Source organism: Euleptes europaea, chromosome 4 (genome assembly GCF_029931775.1).
Source record: "Euleptes europaea isolate rEulEur1 chromosome 4, rEulEur1.hap1, whole genome shotgun sequence".
Taxonomy (NCBI): Eukaryota; Metazoa; Chordata; class Lepidosauria; order Squamata; family Sphaerodactylidae; genus Euleptes; species Euleptes europaea.
In genome coordinates, this window is record NC_079315.1 from 4,689,342 (window position 1) to 4,707,397 (window position 18,056).

Here is an 18,056-nt window from a genome sequence, read left to right on the forward strand (position 1 = left end):
CTTTCAGTCCTGAACAGTTCAAGTTTTGCCATTATTGCTGAAAAGTAACCTGGTTTTGTTCTGGAAGTGCTTGCCCCTGGGCAAGCCACCGTTCATGATCAGTGCAGATGGGGCAGGACGCCCGGCTGTGGCTGGCTCAGTGGAGTAAAACCAATTCTGCAGAGAGTGTGTGTCCTTCCCTAACCCTATTCACAACTTATCTACAAAGTGGCGCTGGAAACGGCGGCCCACTGCTATTTACACTCCATCCTCCTCTTCCATTTGTTCCTTTGTCTTTTCTTACACTTCGCTGAGGTCAGTTTCCGAGGGGCTCTCTTCACCTTCTTTCCAGTGAAATCCTCTCCAGTGTGGTCCGAGCAGAACAGCTGTCCGCTTAAGTTAGAACTAAGCAGCATCTCGTTGTAATGATCCTTGCAGAAAGAGTTTGGGCAGAAGTGGCAAAAGGAGATGGAGGGCTTCCCGCAATCATCACAGTGGTGCCAGGGGCATTCCCATTTTCCTGCCGGGGGAAACAAAAAAGATATAGAGGATATTCTGAAATACCTGAATGAAGAATAAGAGTTGGTTTTTATATGCCAACTTTCTCTACCACTTAAGGGAGAATCCAACTGGTTTACAATCACCTCCCCTTCCTCCCGCCACAACAGACACCTTGTGAAGTAGGTGGGGCTGAGAGAGTTCGGAGAGAACTGTGACTAGCCAAGGTCACCCAGCTGGCTTCATGTAAAGGAGTAGAGAAACCAACCCGGTTCACCAGATTAGCGTCCGCCACTCACGTGGAGGAGTGGGGAATTGAACCCCCAGTTCTCCAGATCAGAGTCCACTGCTCCAAACCAACGCTCTTAACCACTACACCCACGCTGGCTTCTGAAGAAAAGTTTCTGTTTTAAACAGTATCGACATTTTCTGTTTTAAGAAACAACTTCCTCTTAACTGGGAGGAGGTTAGGGGAAAGGCGGGGACTTGATTTGAGCTTGGAGACTGCTTGGTCCATAGCTTCTAAAGAAGAAAGTGTGGGTCCAGCGAGCAACGGACCTCAAGTTAAACTCCCCTGCTTAAATGACCTCAGGTGGTTTGCCGTTGCCTGTGTAGCAACCCTAGACTTCCTTAGTGGTCTCCCATCCAAGTGCTTAGCTCCCACGATCTGAGGAGATCGGGATAGACGGGGCCGTCCAGGTCAGGGCAAGAGATGGTCGCAGGTGGTCTGCCGTTGCCTGCGTGGCAACCCTGGGCTTCCTTGGTGGTCTCCCATCCAAGTACCAACCGGAGCTGACCCCCCACTTAGCTCCCGAGATCGGATGAGATCGGGATAGCCTGGGCCATCTAGGTCAGGTCTCTCCACCCATTACATATTGCTGCTGCTGCTTCCTTTTCTGTTTCTAGTCAGTCCTTTTTGGACCAGCATTTTAAACTGCAATGACCAAATATTGCAATCCAAAGAAAACAACCTTAAACTCCATCTACTTGAAGGGCTGTCATATAGAGGAGGGTGCTGAGTTGTTTTCTGTTGCTCCAGAAGGTCGGACCAGAACCAACGGGTTGAAATTAAATCAAAAGAGTTTCCGTCTAGACATTAGGCAGAATTTTCTAACAGTTAGAGCATTTCCTCAGTGGAACAGGCTTCCTCGGGAGGTGGTGAAGCTCTCCTTCCCTGCAGATTTTTAAGCAGAGGCTGGATGGCCATCTGTCAGCAATGCCGATTCTATGACCTGAGGCAGATGATTAGAGAGAGGGCATCTTGGCCATCTTTTGGGCATGGAATGGGGGGGTCGCTGGGTGTGTGTGTGGGGGGGAGGTAGTTGTGAATTTCCTGCATTGTTCAAGAGGTTGGACTAGATGACCCTGGAGGTGCCTTCCAACTCTGAGTCTATGTTTTATTACTGAAATAAAAGCCATTTAGGGGTCAGGAAGTAATTTTCCTCCTGGCCAGATTGGCTAGGGATCATGGAGGAGTTTCCCTCCATCTTCCAGGCATGGAGTAGAGGTCACTGGGGGTTGGGGGAGGTAGTTGTGAATTTCCTGCATTGGGCAGGGGGTTGGACTAGATGACCCTGGTGGTCCCCTTTCAACTCTATGATTCTATCCTCCCAAGTAAACAACAATTAATTCCTAGGCAAAGAATCTCCAAGAAAACCTTAAAGAAACGGTGTCTACAGGATCCAGCATTATTGTTTGACACCTGTTGTAATGAGGACTCACCAAAGGGGCGTTTCACCAGGGCCAGGCAAGAGAGGTGGTACGCCTTGGTGCAGGATTTCCTGTCGCACAGCACCAGCTGGCCCCCGTCCCCGCAGCGGAAACAGTAATCCTCGGATTTCTTTCTCGCTTCGCTCTTTGTTCTGCGTCTCCTCGCTCTTCTTTTGGTCTTCTTCCCTTTTTCCTCTGAAGCATTAGAAGATGAATTCTGAAAGTGGTTTGCAAAAATAGAAGTGTTCCAAATTAAAAAGGAAAAGAAAAGGTCAACGTGGCATATGAAGAGAAAGGACTGTCAGAAAAGGCTTTGCCGAGGGAAGTTTACTGAACTGCGGAAACTCCGGGGAGCAGCTAGATTCGAGTCCGGTAGCAGAAGAGTTGGTTTTTATATGCTGACTTTCTCTACCATTTAAGGGAGATTCAAAGCGGCTTACAATAGCCTTCCCTTCCCCTCCTCACAACACACTCCATGAGGTAGGTGGGGCAGAGAGAGCTCTAAGAACTGTGACTAGCCCAAGGTCACCCAGTTGGCTTCATGTAGAGGAGCGGGGAATCAAACCTGGTTCTCCAGATCAGAGTCCACTGCTCCAAACCACCGCTCTTAACCACTACACCATGCTGGCTCTGGAAAACAGCTAGATTTGAGTCCGTTAGCTCTCCACTCCTTCACATGAAGCCTGCTGGGTGACCTGGGGCTAGTCACAGTTCTCTCTGAACTCTCTCAGCCCCACCTACCTCACACGATGCCTGTTGTGGGGAGGGAAAAGGAAGGCGATTGTAAGCCACTTTGAGACTCCTTAAAGGTAGAGAAAAGCGGGGGTATAAAAACCAACCCTTCTTCTTTCTGACCCTGGTGAGCTGCTGCCAGAACGGAGCCTTGGCTTACCTGTGAGGGCTCCTTCTTTCTCTGAGGGAAGAGGACATCTGATCAGCGGGTGTTTCCTTTTCCTATGCTCAGGGAGAGGCAGGATATTAAACCTTTTGCTGCCTGCCCTCTGCTGGAAACGCCCTGAACTGTCAATTCGAGGACTTCCATAGCAGTGAAAAGAGACAGGAAGCACATAACACGTAATACAATAACATAACACGTAATGCAGAAAAACATGCAAGAATAATTGGCTGTAAATACGTAACAACAGGTAACGTAACGTGAAAAAAAAACAGAGTTTCACTTACCTGTAACTGTTGTTCATCTGATGGATCTTCTATGCAGTAACACATTGGGACTGCGCAGGCGCAGGCCAGCCACGGAAAAGAATTGTCAGCTTCTAGCAAATTCCAAAAGAGTGCTCCCCCTCCCCTTGGGGCATGCAATCTCCCTGCCCCAAGTCACATGACCCAAGGAGGAGGGAGCACTCTTCCCTCCAGTTCTCCAACCTGCCGCCACGGAACCGTCCACCATGTTAGCGGAAAGGTCCCACAGCGGGGAAGGAGGGAGGGAATGTGTTACTGCATAGAAGATCCATCAGATGAACAACAGTTACAGGTAAGTGAAACTCTGTTTTTCATCTGAATGGCTTCTATGCAGTCCCACATTGGGAGAATAGCGAGCTCGCTTACCAGGACGGTGGGTGTGGGACAATCACCGAAAAAGGGATTGCAGTACTGCACGTCCCACTGCTGCATCCTTTGCTGAATCCACATCCACAGCATAGTGTTTCATGAACGTCGATGGAGTGGACCAGGTAGCAGCTCTGCAGATGTCCCGGATATCTACTCTTGACGAGAAGGCGATGGAAGCCGCATACGCCCTGGTAGAATGGGCCTTGATCATGGGAGGGCATTCCTGGTGAGCAAGGTCATAGGCCAACTTGATAGCACATGTAATCCATCTAGAGATGGTTTGTGGAGAAGCCCGTTGATCTTTATGTTTTCCCCCAAAGCAGACAAAGAGGTTGTCCGCAGCCCTAAAGGATTGGGTACGGTTAATATAAAACAAGAGAGCCCGCCTAACATCAAGGGAATGAAGGGCCTTGTCAGCGTCCGAAGACGGGTTGGGGAAAAAAACAGGAAGGACAATGTCCTGCGAAAGGTGAAAGGCAGAGACTACCTTAGGTAGAAAGGATAACTTTGTCCTCAGAACTACTCTGTTAGAGTGGAAGATAGTGTACGGAGGGGAGTGGGAAAGGGCCGACAAATCACTCACCCTCCTAGCCGAGATGATAGCAACTAAAAATGCTGTTTTAAAAGAAAGTAGGGCCAAATTACAGGTGGCCAAAGGTTCAAAAGGAGCGTTCATGAGGCGGGAGAGCACCAAAGACAGACTCCACTGGGGAACCGGCGGGGCGGCGGGTGGATAGATTGTTCAGCCCCTTCAAAAACTTTTTGGAAAGGGGGTGAGAGAAAACTGAAAAGGAGTCAATCTCTGGGTGAAAAGCCGATACTGCGGCCAAGTGAACTTTGACAGATGAATTGGATAGGCCTTTATCTTTAAGGGACAGTAAATAATCAAAAATACTAGCTAAAGGGCAGGTAACAGGGGAAATGCCCTTGCTTAATGACCAATCAGAGAAACGTATCCACTTAGAGTCGTAAGAACGACGAGTGGAGGCTTTGAGTGAATGGAGGAGTACTTTAGCTACCCTATCTGACCATAAGCCTGGGGCAGGATCCTCCAGGCAGCCAGTTGCAGATTGGGAGGATAGTGGGAGTCCGAGTCATAGTCGGTTCCCGGGGAAGCAGGGGACCTAGACAAGGAGCGGCCCTGTTGAAGGACTGGCGACCTCGAATCAATCAAAGGCGTGGTGTACCGATGACGATGTGGCCGGCTTCGGTACGACGGGCTCCGCCGATTCGAACGACTCCGCTGCCCAGAACGACCTCGGCGACCCGAACGACTCCGAGGACCAGACACGCTCCGACGGTCAGAACGGCTCCGACGAGCGGAACGACTGCGGTAACTGGAGCAGCTCCTATGGTCTGAGCGACTTCGATGGCTGCGACAGGACGAACGACTCCGATGGGACAAACGGCCCCGATGAGGAGAACGACTCCAGAGAATAGAGCGACGAGGAGAGCGACTCCGGCGAACCGAACCGTTCCGACGGGAACGGCTCCGACGGGAACGGCTCCGAGGGGAACGGCTCCGACGGGAGCGACTCTGACGGGAACGACTCCGACTGGAACGACTCTGGTGGCTGGATCCACTCCGGCGGAGAGAACGGCCCCGGCTCGGGGAACGACTCCGGCCAGCAGCTGGGCTCGGTGGGCCCCGATTGTCGCCTTAAGGGCGCGAGCGGGCGGCGCCATCTGGGGACTCTTGCGACTCCAGGGCAATTTCCCTGCCCAAGGGTACTTGTGGCACGTCCTTATAAAGTTGAAGGAGGTGCTCCTTGAATTCCGTAGCGACCTCCTGGGCCCTGCTCGGATCTGGAGCCGAGGGGGTTGCCAGGGGATGAGGAGGGGAGTCCTCCACAGTGATGACCGGCTCAGATGAACGCGGAGTTACTTCGGGCCGAGGATGAAGTCGTGACGGCGTCAACGACAGGCGGCGACGGGAAGACCTCGGCGACTTCGAGGGGGAGCGGCGTCGACCGCTCTTCGAAGAATCCAAAGGGGACTTCGGCGGCCTAGAAGGCGGGCGGCGCCTCAGAGACCTCGAGCGGGAAGCATGCTTTGACGAACCGCGGCCGCGGCCATCTTGGGAGCCCGGAGCTATAAACTTCGCCGGGCGAAGGACGACTGAGGAGGGCTTTCTCGAGGTGGAGGCTCCGGTAGTTTTACCCACTGGGGCCCCATCGGAGGAGTTCGCCTTACCAGTGGGGTGATCAGATGAGTCCTCATGCGGACGAAGGGAAACCTTGTAAAGGTGGGAGATGAGGCGAACGTTCCCTCAGAGCCTTGGCCGTGAGCTTACCACAGCTCTTGCAGGAAGAGGAAACGTGGCCTTCTCCCAAACACAATATGCACTCTTTGTGAGGGTCAGATTTCGCAACCTTCACCCCACAAGAAGAGCATTTCTTAAAAGGAGGAATCTTCTTAGACTCCATTGCTAGGAACGAAGCTAAGCACGTTCTCTCTCCGTGGCGGCAGAAAGAGAACTGGAGGGAAGAGTGCTCCCTCCTCCTTGGGTCATGTGACTTGGGGCGGGGAGATTGCATGCCCCAAGGGGAGGGGGAGCACTCTTTTGGAATTTGCTAGAAGCTGACAATTCTTTTCCGTGGCTGGCCTGCGCCTGCGCAGTCCCAATGTGGGACTGCATAGAAGCCATTCAGATGAACAGTGATTGTTAGAACATTGGGTAATAACACTCAGGACAGAGTGGATGGTTACTGTACTTTTGAAGTTAGCGCATCGTGATCCTTTTCTTAATATTCTTCACCCTGGGTGGGCAAGATGTCCTCTTCCCTCAGAGAAAGAAGGAGCCCTCACAGGTAAGCCAACGCGCCGTTCTCTTCTCTGAGGATCAGAGGACATCTGATCAGCGGGATTTTCAAAAGCTGTGTTATCTGGGTGGGATTAAGGATCCTTCGCTACTTGCTGCAGGACTTTTCTCCCAAAGGCCGCATCCGCAGAGGCATAGGTGTTGATTTTGTAGTGCCTGACGAATGTGGAGGGGCTTGACCAAGTGGCAGCTCTGCAGATTTCTTCCACTGATGCTTGCGCATCAAAGACCGCTGAAGTCACTGCGCTACGCATCGAGTGCGCTGTAATCCCCTGCGGAGAGGACATGCCAGAATGTTTGTAGCAGAGTTGAATGCATTGTTTGAGGCACTTGCTAATGCTTGGATTAGACATCTTGGATCCCTTGTTGGAGAAATTGAGACAAAAAGGGCCTCCGAGCGTCTGAAGGGCTTAGTCCGCTTAAGATAAATTTGGAGTGCTCTCCTCAGATCCAAGGTGTGCCAGTTCTTTTCTCTTGGATGAGTCGGATTGGGGCAAAAAGATGGTAAGATTAGCTCTTGTTGCCTGTGAAAACCGGAGTTCACCTTTGGTATAAAAGTTGGGTCCGGCCTAAGGACCACTTTGTCTGCCTGGAATACACAAAGGCTGTCCCTGGAAGAAAGAGCACCCAACTCCGAAACTCGTCTCGCTGAGGTGACTGCGACGAGAAAAAGAACCTTCATACGTAGGAAGGCTAAGGCAACCTCTCTCAAAGGTTCGAACGGTGGTTTAGTCAGGGCATTTAGAACTAAGTTCAGACGCCAGGTAGGGAACCTGTGTACAGTAGGCGGAAATATGTAGGAAACCCCTTTTAGGAAGGTGGTGACGTGAAAGTGTCGAGTCGTGGGGTAGCCATCTAGATGGGTGAGTACAGTGGCTATGGCCGCGACCTGTCTGCGAAGAGTGGACGCCTTTAGTTTAAGGTCCAAACCATCTTGTAGAAAGCGTAGAAGGTCGGCTGTTGTAATGGTTAGGGGATCCAGTCGCTTTCTAGAACACCAGCGCACAAACATCTTCCAGGTAAAGTTGTATATGCGTTTTGTTGACAATTTTCTGGCTTCTAACATGGTGGACACTACCTGTTCTGAGTATCCCCAGCTCAGCATCCGCTGCCTTTCAAGTCCCAAGCGGTCAGTTTTAACCACGCCGGGTCCGGGTGCAAAATGGGGCCTTGTTGAAGAAGATCCCTGGGTACTGGGAGCTCCCATGGTTCTTGAATGGATAGTTCTCTCAGCGCTGGGAACCAAGGACGGCGAGGCCAGTGAGGCGCGATCAGGATGACGTGGGCCTGCTCTGTTCGAATCTTCCGGATAACCTTGGGGAGTATCGGGAGGGGCGGGAAGGCATATAGCGTCTCCCTTGGCCAAGGAGTCTCTAAGGCATCGACGCCCTCCGCCTCTGGGTGATTGTACCTGGAGAAGAATCTCTGTAGTTGTCGGTTCTTCGATGAGGCGAACAGATCCACTGACGGACGACCGAATCTCGCATGGATGAGATGAAAGATTTCCCTTTTTATAGTCCATTCTCCTTCGTCTACCGTCTGTCTGCTCAGCCAGTCTGCTTGCAAGTTTAGGACACTTTTTATGTGTTCCGCCCTTATTGAGGCGAGATGTTTTTCCGCCCAGTTGAGGATGATTAGGGCCTCTGCGTGGACGGAGGAGGAACGAGACCCTCCTTGCCTGTTTATATACGCTTTCGCTGACACGTCCGTTCTGATGAGGATGTGTCTGTTCTCTATCATTGGCTGGAACTGAAGAAGAGCTTTGTAGATGGCCCTCAACTCTAGTTTGTTGATATGGAGACGAGTCTCCGACGTTGTCCACTGACCCTGCGCTATGTGATGCTGTATAGTTGCTCCCCAGCCTTCTAAGCTCGCGTCCGTAAAAATCTGAATCGCGGAGTCTTGTATGTACGAGAGTCCTTTGGCCAGGTTTTCTCGGCGTACCCACCACTTGAGGCTGCTCCTGACTTGTTGGGACAGAGCCATGCGAGGGTTTCTCTTTTGGGAGATCTGTACCTGGTAAGGTTTCAGGAACCATTGAAGAGACCTCATGTGTAGACGAGTCCATGGTACCAGACCTATGCAGGACACCATAAGGCCTTGGAGACTTACTAGAGAAGAGAGACTTACTAGAGAAGAGTCGTTCTTGCCAACATGGTGGTTTTGGCTAGGGTGATCAGTTTGGAGATCTTGTCCTGAGGAAGGAACATCTTGTTCTGAGAAGTGTCAATGATGGCTCCCAGATGGTGTATTGATTGAACAGGCGTAGTTAGACTCTTTGACATGTTCACCAAGAAGCCGTGGTGGATCAAGGTCTGAACAACTTGGTCTGTGTGAAGGCGGGAGAGCTGTTCCGAAGGGGCGCTTACTAAGATGTCGTCTAAGTAGGGAAAAATATGAATTCCCTGCTCTCTTAGGCTTGCCACGATGGATACCAGGACTTTGGTGAAGACCCTTGGCGCAGACGTAAGGCCGAAGGGGAGGGCCCTGAATTGAAGGTGTAGTTGACCGTAGGTGAAGCGGAGGTATCTGCGATGGGATGGGTGTATCAAGATGTGAAGATACGCCTCCGTCAGGTCGATAGATGTAAGGTATGCCCGAGGTCGTAGAGCCTCCACAATGGAGCGGAGTGTCTCCATCCGGAAGTGTTTTTTGCAGACAAAGCGGTTGACATACTTCAGATCCAGTATTGCCCTCCAATCTCCATTTCTTTTGGGTACTGTAAAGAAAAAGGAGTACACCCCTTCTCGCTGCTCTGAGGTTGGGACGTGTTCTATTGCCTGGATCTCTAAGAGGTGTTGGATGGCTGCCTGGGTCCGAAGGGCTTTGTCTGGTCTTCGAGAGATCGGAGATATCACGTAACTATTTGGAGGGGGTCTTAGAAATTCTATGCTGTAGCCTTAGCGAATTAGTTGTTGCACCCAGGCATCTGTGTGAGGAGAGTCCCAGATGTTTGCAAAATAAATAAGTCTGCCCCCTACTGGAATTGCTGAAGAGTCATTGCTTGTTTTGTTTGTCACCAAATCGTGGTGACTTCTCTGGACCTTGGTTCTGGAAGGCAGATCCCCTTCCGAATCTTGAACCTCTCCTGAAGGATCCTCGGCCTGAACTCCAGCCGCCTCTTCGTCCATCGGATCTGGGGCGAGCCATGAAGTGGGAGGTCCGAAAGGTCCGAAAGGAATGTGAAAATGATGGTTTTCCATCTTTCTTGAGGTACTTAGGTAATGCTTTCTTCTTGTCTTTGGTCTCTATGAGGATGTCATCTAGCTTGGGACCGAAGAGACGACCTCCCTCGAAGGGGTATCCCAGAAGTATGGATTTTGACCCTGCGTCAGCCGACCAGGATCTAATCCAGGCTGCCCTTCTAGCCGCCGAGGACGCTGCCAAAGATTTTGCTGTGAAGGACATAGAGTCCAGGGTAGCATCGGCCATGAAGTTGGAGGCTTTTAGGAGCCTGTTTAGGCCATCCAGCACTCTCTTGTTTTCCTGTGGAAGCAAGTCAATAATCTTCCTAATCCACATTATACTAGCTCTTGCCACCAGGGCTGCTGTGACTGATGCCTGGATAGACAGAGCTGCAGTCTCATGCGCCTTTTTTGTGGCATAATAAATTTTTCTATCTAGGGGATCTTTTATGCTACCTGCCCCGTCCTCTGATATTAAGCCCGAGGATTGTAGGTCTGTCACAGGGGCTTCTACCAGGGGTACTTGCAATAAGGTCATGGCTCTGGGTTCCAGGGTATACAACTTTTTTATTGAAGCTGGCACCTGCTTAGTTGACATGGGTTTTTGCCACTCTGCCTTAATTAAGTCTTCAAAATACTCAGGGAAAGGCACTGAAAGTGGTTTAGACTGTAATCTGGCAAAAAACTCCTTAGAACCCCTGAATTTAGTTTTGCTTTTAATAATTTCAGTGTCCTCATCTTCATGGAGGTCAAGGGCTGCCATGACTTTACATAAGAAGGACTGGTAGTCTTCTCCCTTGAATAAACGTGGGTGGAGAGCCCCCCCTTCTTGCTCCTCTTCTGAGGAGAACTGTCCTTCTTCTCTCTCCTCATCTTCGGAAGAGAGATGCTGGTGAACTGTCTTGGAATTGGGGGGTGGGGGTGCCTTTCTGGCTGCCTTTGTTGGCCAGGCAGAGCTGGAACCTTGGGCTGTAGGCTCTGAACGCACAGAGCCTCTAGATGGGGAGGATGCCCTTGAACTCAATGGCCTCCTGGAAGACGATTCCCCAAGGAGGGCAAATTCCTCTCTTAAAGCCCTTCTCATAAGCTCAAGCATCCCCTGCTCACTGCCCCCCCCCCCCACTGTTAAAAGGGGAAGGGAGGTTTGTACATTACCGCCTGCACTGCACGTAGCTGATTCTCCCTTGGAGCTGGCAATACGGGCGGGCTCTGTGCTCTCACCCTTGTCACCCATCAGGGACGAACGGGGAGGCTCCGCGGTTGTTTTCTCGGCGCGCGTCTTTTTCGCGCCTTTTTCTCCGTCGTCCTCAGCCGGCTTCCTCTTTGATTTGGCCGCCGTGGCGGGAGTCTCCTGGCGCCGCTTGCCCTTCCCTCCGCAGTTTTCTGCTGGCTTGTGCCGGCGGGAGGGAAGGAGCTCCGTTGCCACTGCCTCATCTCCTGAGAGGAGTTCCTCCCCAGACTGCTCTGGCGACGCCGCCATTTTTCTCCGAGAGGGAAAATATGGAGGCACGGGAGGAGGGGGGGAAAACGGAGCACAAAAGGACAAAGGCGGCCACGGGAGGAAGGGAACACGACAAACGGAGGGGAACAGTTGTTAGGAGACAGAAATATAGGATGGTAAGGTTGAGAGTAGAAGATTAAAGGAATAAGTTGTAAGGCCTAGCTACGGAGCTCGCTCCAACGCTGCTTCTCCCTCTGAGGCAGGAGGAGAATTGACAGTTCAGGGCGTTTCCAGCAGAGGGCAGGCAGCAAAAGGTTTAATATCCTGCCTCTCCCTGAGCATAGGAAAAAGAAACACCCGCTGATCAGATGTCCTCTGATCCTCAGAGAAGAGAACAAGCGGTCATGAATCAGATGGACGAATATCAGAAGCAGGGTCAGAAACAAGCGACCACGGCCGACCCCTTGTGCGCTCTACGTACCTTTGGCCTGTCACCGAGGAAACCACTGCAGTTTGGAGCACCACATTTACACACTGTTTTTTCATTGCCCAGGCAGTCCAGGTTGTAATTAAACGTCAATTCGGTCCCTGAGTTGAGGAAATCAAGAGATGTTTATTAGGATCGCTTCTGCTCTAAAGGCACAAGAATCCCCTGCTGGCCAACTGGGTTGACCCTCCCTCAGCAAAGCAGCAATACAAGTCTGACAGCCAGAAAAGGGAGGGGTCAGAGAGCATCATGTGACTGATCCCGAAAATGTGATTTGCTGCGTTCAGCATTTTAAAATTCTGCTTTTTAACTTGTTTCCTTTTCTCTGCCTCTGCATCTCCACCTCTCCCTTTTCCATCCATGTCCTAGGAGGAAAGATTGAAGGAGCTGGGAATATTTAGCCTGAAGAGGAAAAGACTGAGAGGTAATATGATAACCAAGTACTTGAAGGGCTGTCATAGAGAGGAGGGTGTTGAGTTGTTTTCTATTGCCCCAGAAGGTCGGACCAGAACCAACGGGTTTGAAATTAAATCAAAAGAGTTTCCGTCTAGACACCAGGAAGAACTTTCTAACAGAGCGGTTCCTCAGTGGAACAGGCTTCCTCAGGAGGTGGTGAGCTCTCCTTCCCTGGAGGTTTTTAAGCAGAGGCTGGACAGCCATCTGTCAGCAGTGCCGATTCTATGACCTTAGGCAGTTCTTCTGGGCATGGAGTGGGGGTCGCTGGGGGTGTGGGGGGGAGGTAGTTGTGAATTTCCTGCATTGTGCAGGAGGTTGGACTAGATGACCCTTGAGGTGCCTTCCAACTCTATGATTCTATGTTTTATTGCTGAAATAAAAACCACTTTGGGGTAAGGAAGCAATTTCCTCCAGGCCAGATTGGCCAGGGATCATGGAGGGGTTTCCCTCCATCTTCTAGGCATGGAGTACAGGTCACTAGGGGTGTGGAAGGGGAGGTAGTTGTGAATTTCCTGCATTGTGCAGGGGGTTGGAATAGATGACCCTGGTGGTCCCTTCCAACTCTATGATTCTGTGAGATTGTACTGCATGTACGTTGCAAACTGCTTTGGAGACGCCACTGAAGAGATCTAATAACAAAAAAAAAAAGAGAGAAATGAGCTTTTGAAATGACACTCTTTTTTGCTGAAGCCTGGAGAACAATGCCTGTTTAGAAGAGGGAGGAAAAGCAGAAAGGCATGAAAAGCTTGTAAATTGTTGCTCTGAACTAAATCTTTATTGTGATGCACACACAAAGGTGCTATGCAAAGGGCATTCTGCACTCCCTTCGTGCCAAGGGCACAGAACACTGAAGGATGCAGGAGCCCACGGCCTACAGTTCAGCATAGCTGCAGAAGGTCCCAGGTTCAATCCCTGGCATATCCAGTCAGAGGGACCAGGCAAGGAGGTGATGTGAGAGACCCCTGCCTGAGACCCTGGAGAGCCGCTGCCGGTCTGAGTAGGCAATACTGACTTTGATGGACCAAGGGTCTGATTCAATATTAGGCAGCTTCATGTGTGTCCAAGAGCCAAGCTCCTTTGAGACAGGGATAATTCTTACAAAATGCCACACCTCTGCCCCCGGCCCCTCAGGGCATGCTTCAGTCTAGCGCCTGCTAATTACAATGTACCGCCAGTTGTGTTAAAAAAATTCTCTATTGGAAGAGGGAAAAAAAAATCCTGGATGCATTCTTCATCAGCAATGGTAAGAAAAAAACATGTACCCCCCAAAAATGGGAAACTATATAGCGCATACATTTCTTAAAAAATGGAATGTTCTGCCGAGTAACATCAGGGCCCTGCAGGACCTTAAAGAGTTCTGTAGGGCCTGCAAGACAGAGCTTTTCCACCAGGCCTACAATTAAGGAAGGCCGCAGATACCATCATTACTGGCCTCCCCCCTCTTCCAACATGAGTGGAAGGGGTGCCACCAGTATGGGGCCCACAGTTTAGTAATTTGCGCACCATCTTTGCTATAGGGCTTGTTATGGGGTTTGAGGATTTTACAGCTGCTTTTCTTGTTTTGTTGAACTGTATGTTATGTTTTAAGGATGTTACCCGCCCTGAACCAGCTTGCTGGGGAGGGCGGGATACAAATTCGGGGGATAAAAGAAAGATTAAATAAATAAATCACCTGCAGGAATATCGCATACAGCAAACAGTCCTACACGAGTGTCCCCATGAACCGTCCACTTTAAAGTTTCGCAGTTTGGTTGGCAGCTGTGATTCATAAAACGAGAATAGTTTCCTTTCGGGCCGGCGTCAATGATACGATCCTGGAAGTGAAGAAGGGAAAAGGACAGCATGCAATTATTAGGTAGGTATGTAGGTAAAGGTAGCTAACGTTTATGGTGTGAGGCCAAAGGCCATAACAATATAACAAAAACAAACGCCCAGGCAATAAGAAATATAACAACAACAGAAAACTCAGAAGACTGAAAACAGTTTTGAAATTGTTGGAACCGGGGAGTAACATAGATTAGGTAAAGGCAGTCCCCTGTGCAAGCACCGGGTCATTACTGACCCAAGGGGTGATATCACATTCTGACGTTTCCTAGGCAGACTTTGTTTGCGGGGGGGGGGGGGGTTTGCCAGTGCCTTCCCCAGTCATCTTCCCTTTACCCCCAGCAAGCCGGGTACTCCTTTTACCAACCTCGGAAGGATGGAAGGCTGAGTCAACCTTGAGCAGGCCACCTCAAACCGACTGGGATCGAACTCGGGTCGTGAGCAGAGCTTTTGACTGCAGTACTGCAGCTTACCACTCTGCGCCACAGGGCTCTTTATAACACAGATTGCAGCACATTAAACATCAGGGCGAGGGGTTTGGCGCAAATCCTCTTGGGCTGCCGATTAATAGCAGCAATTAATAGAGCCTGACCACAGAGGCGTTGCTCTGACAGGCGCGGAAACGTTAACCACTACCTCAACAGATGACAGCTTTCCCTGCGCTCCGCTTGCCAAAATGTCAATAAAGCTTCCAGACTGGTCATTAAGAAAGAGAAATGGGCAAAGGGTTAATGGGCAACAGGAGTGTGGAATTCTATCACTAAATATGAGCCAACTCTCACTAAATGCTTGACTTTAAAACATTATTGTTTATGGTGGGAATAGTTTTGTTTTCTATTTTAGACTGTCTCATCAAAGGGTTTTCAAGGTAAAGGTTGGCCAGAAGTGGTTTACCGGTGCCTTCTTCTGCACAGTGCTAACCAGGGTTAGCCGTAGTGGCCCTGTCGTTGTCTACGAAAGATCCTCTGCCAGTGTCCCCTTCCACTACTGCTGCTGCCCAGTAGCTAACCTTCAAGGATTCCTCTGCCCCTCCTCACCATTGGAACTGCCTGTTCTCTTCTGCGGATGGGGCCATTGATCCCTTAAGGAGGGATCTGACCCTAGAAGCTAAAATGACTAAACTGAGGCTGTCGTATTTTGGTCACATCATGAGACGTCAAGAGTCACTGGAAAAGACAGTCATGCTAGGAAAAGTTGAGGGCAGCAGGAAAAGAGGAAGACCAAACAAGAGATGGATTGACTCTATAAAGGAAGCCACGGCCCTCAGTCTGCAAGATCTGAGCAAGGCTGTCAAAGATAGGACATTTTGGAGGGTGCTGATTCATAGGGTCGCCATGAGTTGGAGGCGACTTGACGGCACTTAACGCACACACAGTTTTGTTTATTGGTATGAAAAATACCCACGAGACACTATGACCACGCTTTTATGTTTTTCTTAAGAAAATTATATTGTTGCGGAATAGTTAATAGCCTGAAGTCTGAGATGAGTACTTTTGGATTAAGACATTGAAAGACGCCGTACCTTATCGATCGTCAGCATGTAGAAGTACGTGATGTCGTTCTCATGCGCATATTTGATCCTGGCCATGCACTCCTCTTCGTCGATCAGCTCACCGACGTATTCGTTGACAAACTCGCCCTGGAGAACAGAGAGCACTGACCACTAAAAATATAGAAAACCAACTGGAGGAAGTTCTACCGACGCCGGGGGGGTAAACTGGATAAAGGGTTAGCCTGAAGAGTCTGAACGTTTGATCATGACCACTCTCTCTCTCACTGTCTGGCCCGTTTCTCACTATACTTTACTGAATCCAAGTCCAAATTTCATTTTCCCCAGACCTTACCTTGCCATAAAGACAGAACGGAGAAGAAGAGTTGGTTTTTATATGCCGACTTTGGCTGTTACCGCACTAGGTATTCCCAGCGATGTATTAAGCGTTTGAAAATGTTATAAAAAATACTGTTCGCACTTTCTATGTATTCCCACCAATATATTAAGAGTTTGAAACTGTTATAAAAAATACTGTTCACACTTTGTTTGGCCCCTTTAGCTGTGAAGACATCTTCCAACCATTTTTTAGCCGTGGCATCCAAAAACCCTTTTAAAGCGATGTTTTTTATAACATTTTCAATACATTGCTGGGAATACCTAGTGCGGTAACAGCCTTTCTCTACCACTTAAGGGAGAATCAAACTGGCTTACAATCACCTTCCCTTCCCCTCCCCACAACAGACACCCTGTGAGGTAGGTGGGGCTGAGAGCGCTGTGACTATCCCAAGGTCACCCAGCTGGCTTCAGGTGTAGGAGTGGGGAAACCAACCCAGTTCAACAGATTAGCCTCTGCACAGGCAGCAATTCCAGATGAGTTCAGGAAGTGGGCCATGCAGAGAATCAAAACACTGTACTGCGGGGACAGTGAGGTTCATAGAATCATAGAGTTGGTAGCGGCCACCAGGGTCATCTAGTCCAACCCCCTGCACAATGCAGGAAATTCATAACTACCTCCCCCTCACACACATACCCAGTGACCCCTAGTCCATGCCCAGAAAATGGCCAAGATGCCCCCCTCCCTCTCATGATCTGTCTAGGGTCATAGAATCAGCATTGCTGACAGATGACAATCTAGTCTCGGCTTGAAAACCTCTGGGGAAGGAGAGCTCACCACCTCCCCAGGAAGTCTGTTCCACTGAGGAACCGCTCTAACTGTTAGGAAATTCTTTCTAATGTCTAGACGGAAACTCTTGATTTAATTTCAACCCGTTGGTTCTGGTCCGACCTTCTGGGGCAACAGAAAACAACTTGGCACCATCCTCTCTATGACAGCCCTTCAAGTACTTGAAGATGGCTATCATATCCCCTCTCAGTCTTCTCCTCTCCAGGCTAAACATACCCAGCTCCTTCAACCTTTCCTCATAGGACTTGGTCCCCAGAACCCTCACCATCTTTGCTGCCCTCCTCTGGACACGACCCAGCTTGTCTGCATCTGTTCCTACCACCTCTAAAGATAGAGGAAGGTTGGTGGGTGGGAGAAGAAAAAGCAGGGAGAAACGGGGAGGGTGACAGGGGCTGCCAGGGAGAGGGAAAGAGGAAATAGTGTTTCGAGGGGGAATATGGGGGGAATGAGAAGACAAGAGTCACTGGAAAAGACAGCCATGCTAGGAAAAGTTGAGAGCAGCAGAAAAGAAGAAGACCTAACAAGAGATGGATGGACTCGATCAAGGAAGCCAGAGCCCTCAATTTGCAAGATCTGAGCAAGGCTGTCAAAGAGAGGACATTTTGGAGGACGTTGATTCACAGGGTCGCCATGAGTCGGAAGCGACTTGACGGCACTGAACACATAGGGGGAAATGACTTTCCCCTTCAAGTCCACTGCTTCTTCCACCTAACTGTTGCAGGCTTCGATACCCCTAGTGAGAATGAAACAGGAAACCCCAAAAACCACGAATGTTGGGAAGAATTAGGGAATTCTCTACCCCAAATTGAGGCATCTTGTTGTGCTTCCTGCGAAGCTGACCCAGATCTCCCATTGCATACCTTTTTAATGTCCCTCTTGGCAACCAAGCCCCACCCTTTGCCGTCCGTCTTGATGATCTTTGTCTCGGGGTACTGGCGTTTGGTAAAGCACTGGTTCTGGCAGCGGTCTCCCGCGAGGCACACTTGTGGGTGGCATTCGTACATCAGCATCCGATTCAGGCACTCAGAATCGAGACCACAGGGGTTCTCGTCGGAGAGTTTGCAGTTACATTTGGGAATCTCGGAAATGTCGGCAGTGTAAATCTGGACCTTTCCAAAAGCCTTATTTACCTGAGGGAGACATACAAATAAAAGATTTGAAGAAGTCATTGGAAGTTTCCCCCCCCCCCCAAAAGCAAACTATAATCCAACAAACTCATCAAACTTTAATCACCACCCCACCTGAGAGCCAGCGTAGTGTAGTGGTTACGAGCGGTGGTTTGGAGCGGTGGACTCTGATCTGGAAAACCTGTTTGAATCCCTACTTCTCCATATGAGCAGTGGATGCTAATCTGGTGAACTGGGTTTGTTTCCCCGCTTCTACACATGAAGCCAGCTGGGTGACCTTGGGC

At 50.0% G+C, this 18,056-nt stretch overlaps 1 protein-coding gene across 1 annotated transcript in view; it reads right to left on the reverse strand.

The window, feature by feature from the left end:
• Positions 1-233: 233 nt before the first annotated feature.
• NSD2 (nuclear receptor binding SET domain protein 2) overlaps positions 234-18,056 on the reverse strand; it is an 87,454-nt gene continuing 69,631 nt past the window's right edge. Inside the window, exons 17-22 of the mRNA XM_056848868.1 lie at positions 17,506-17,775; positions 15,493-15,609; positions 13,819-13,960; positions 11,685-11,791; positions 2,200-2,404; positions 234-499 (exon numbers count right to left, since the gene is read on the reverse strand). Of these exons, the coding sequence (XP_056704846.1) occupies positions 234-499; positions 2,200-2,404; positions 11,685-11,791; positions 13,819-13,960; positions 15,493-15,609; positions 17,506-17,775 (1,107 nt within the window). The remainder of the gene's footprint in view (positions 500-2,199; positions 2,405-11,684; positions 11,792-13,818; positions 13,961-15,492; positions 15,610-17,505; positions 17,776-18,056) is intronic.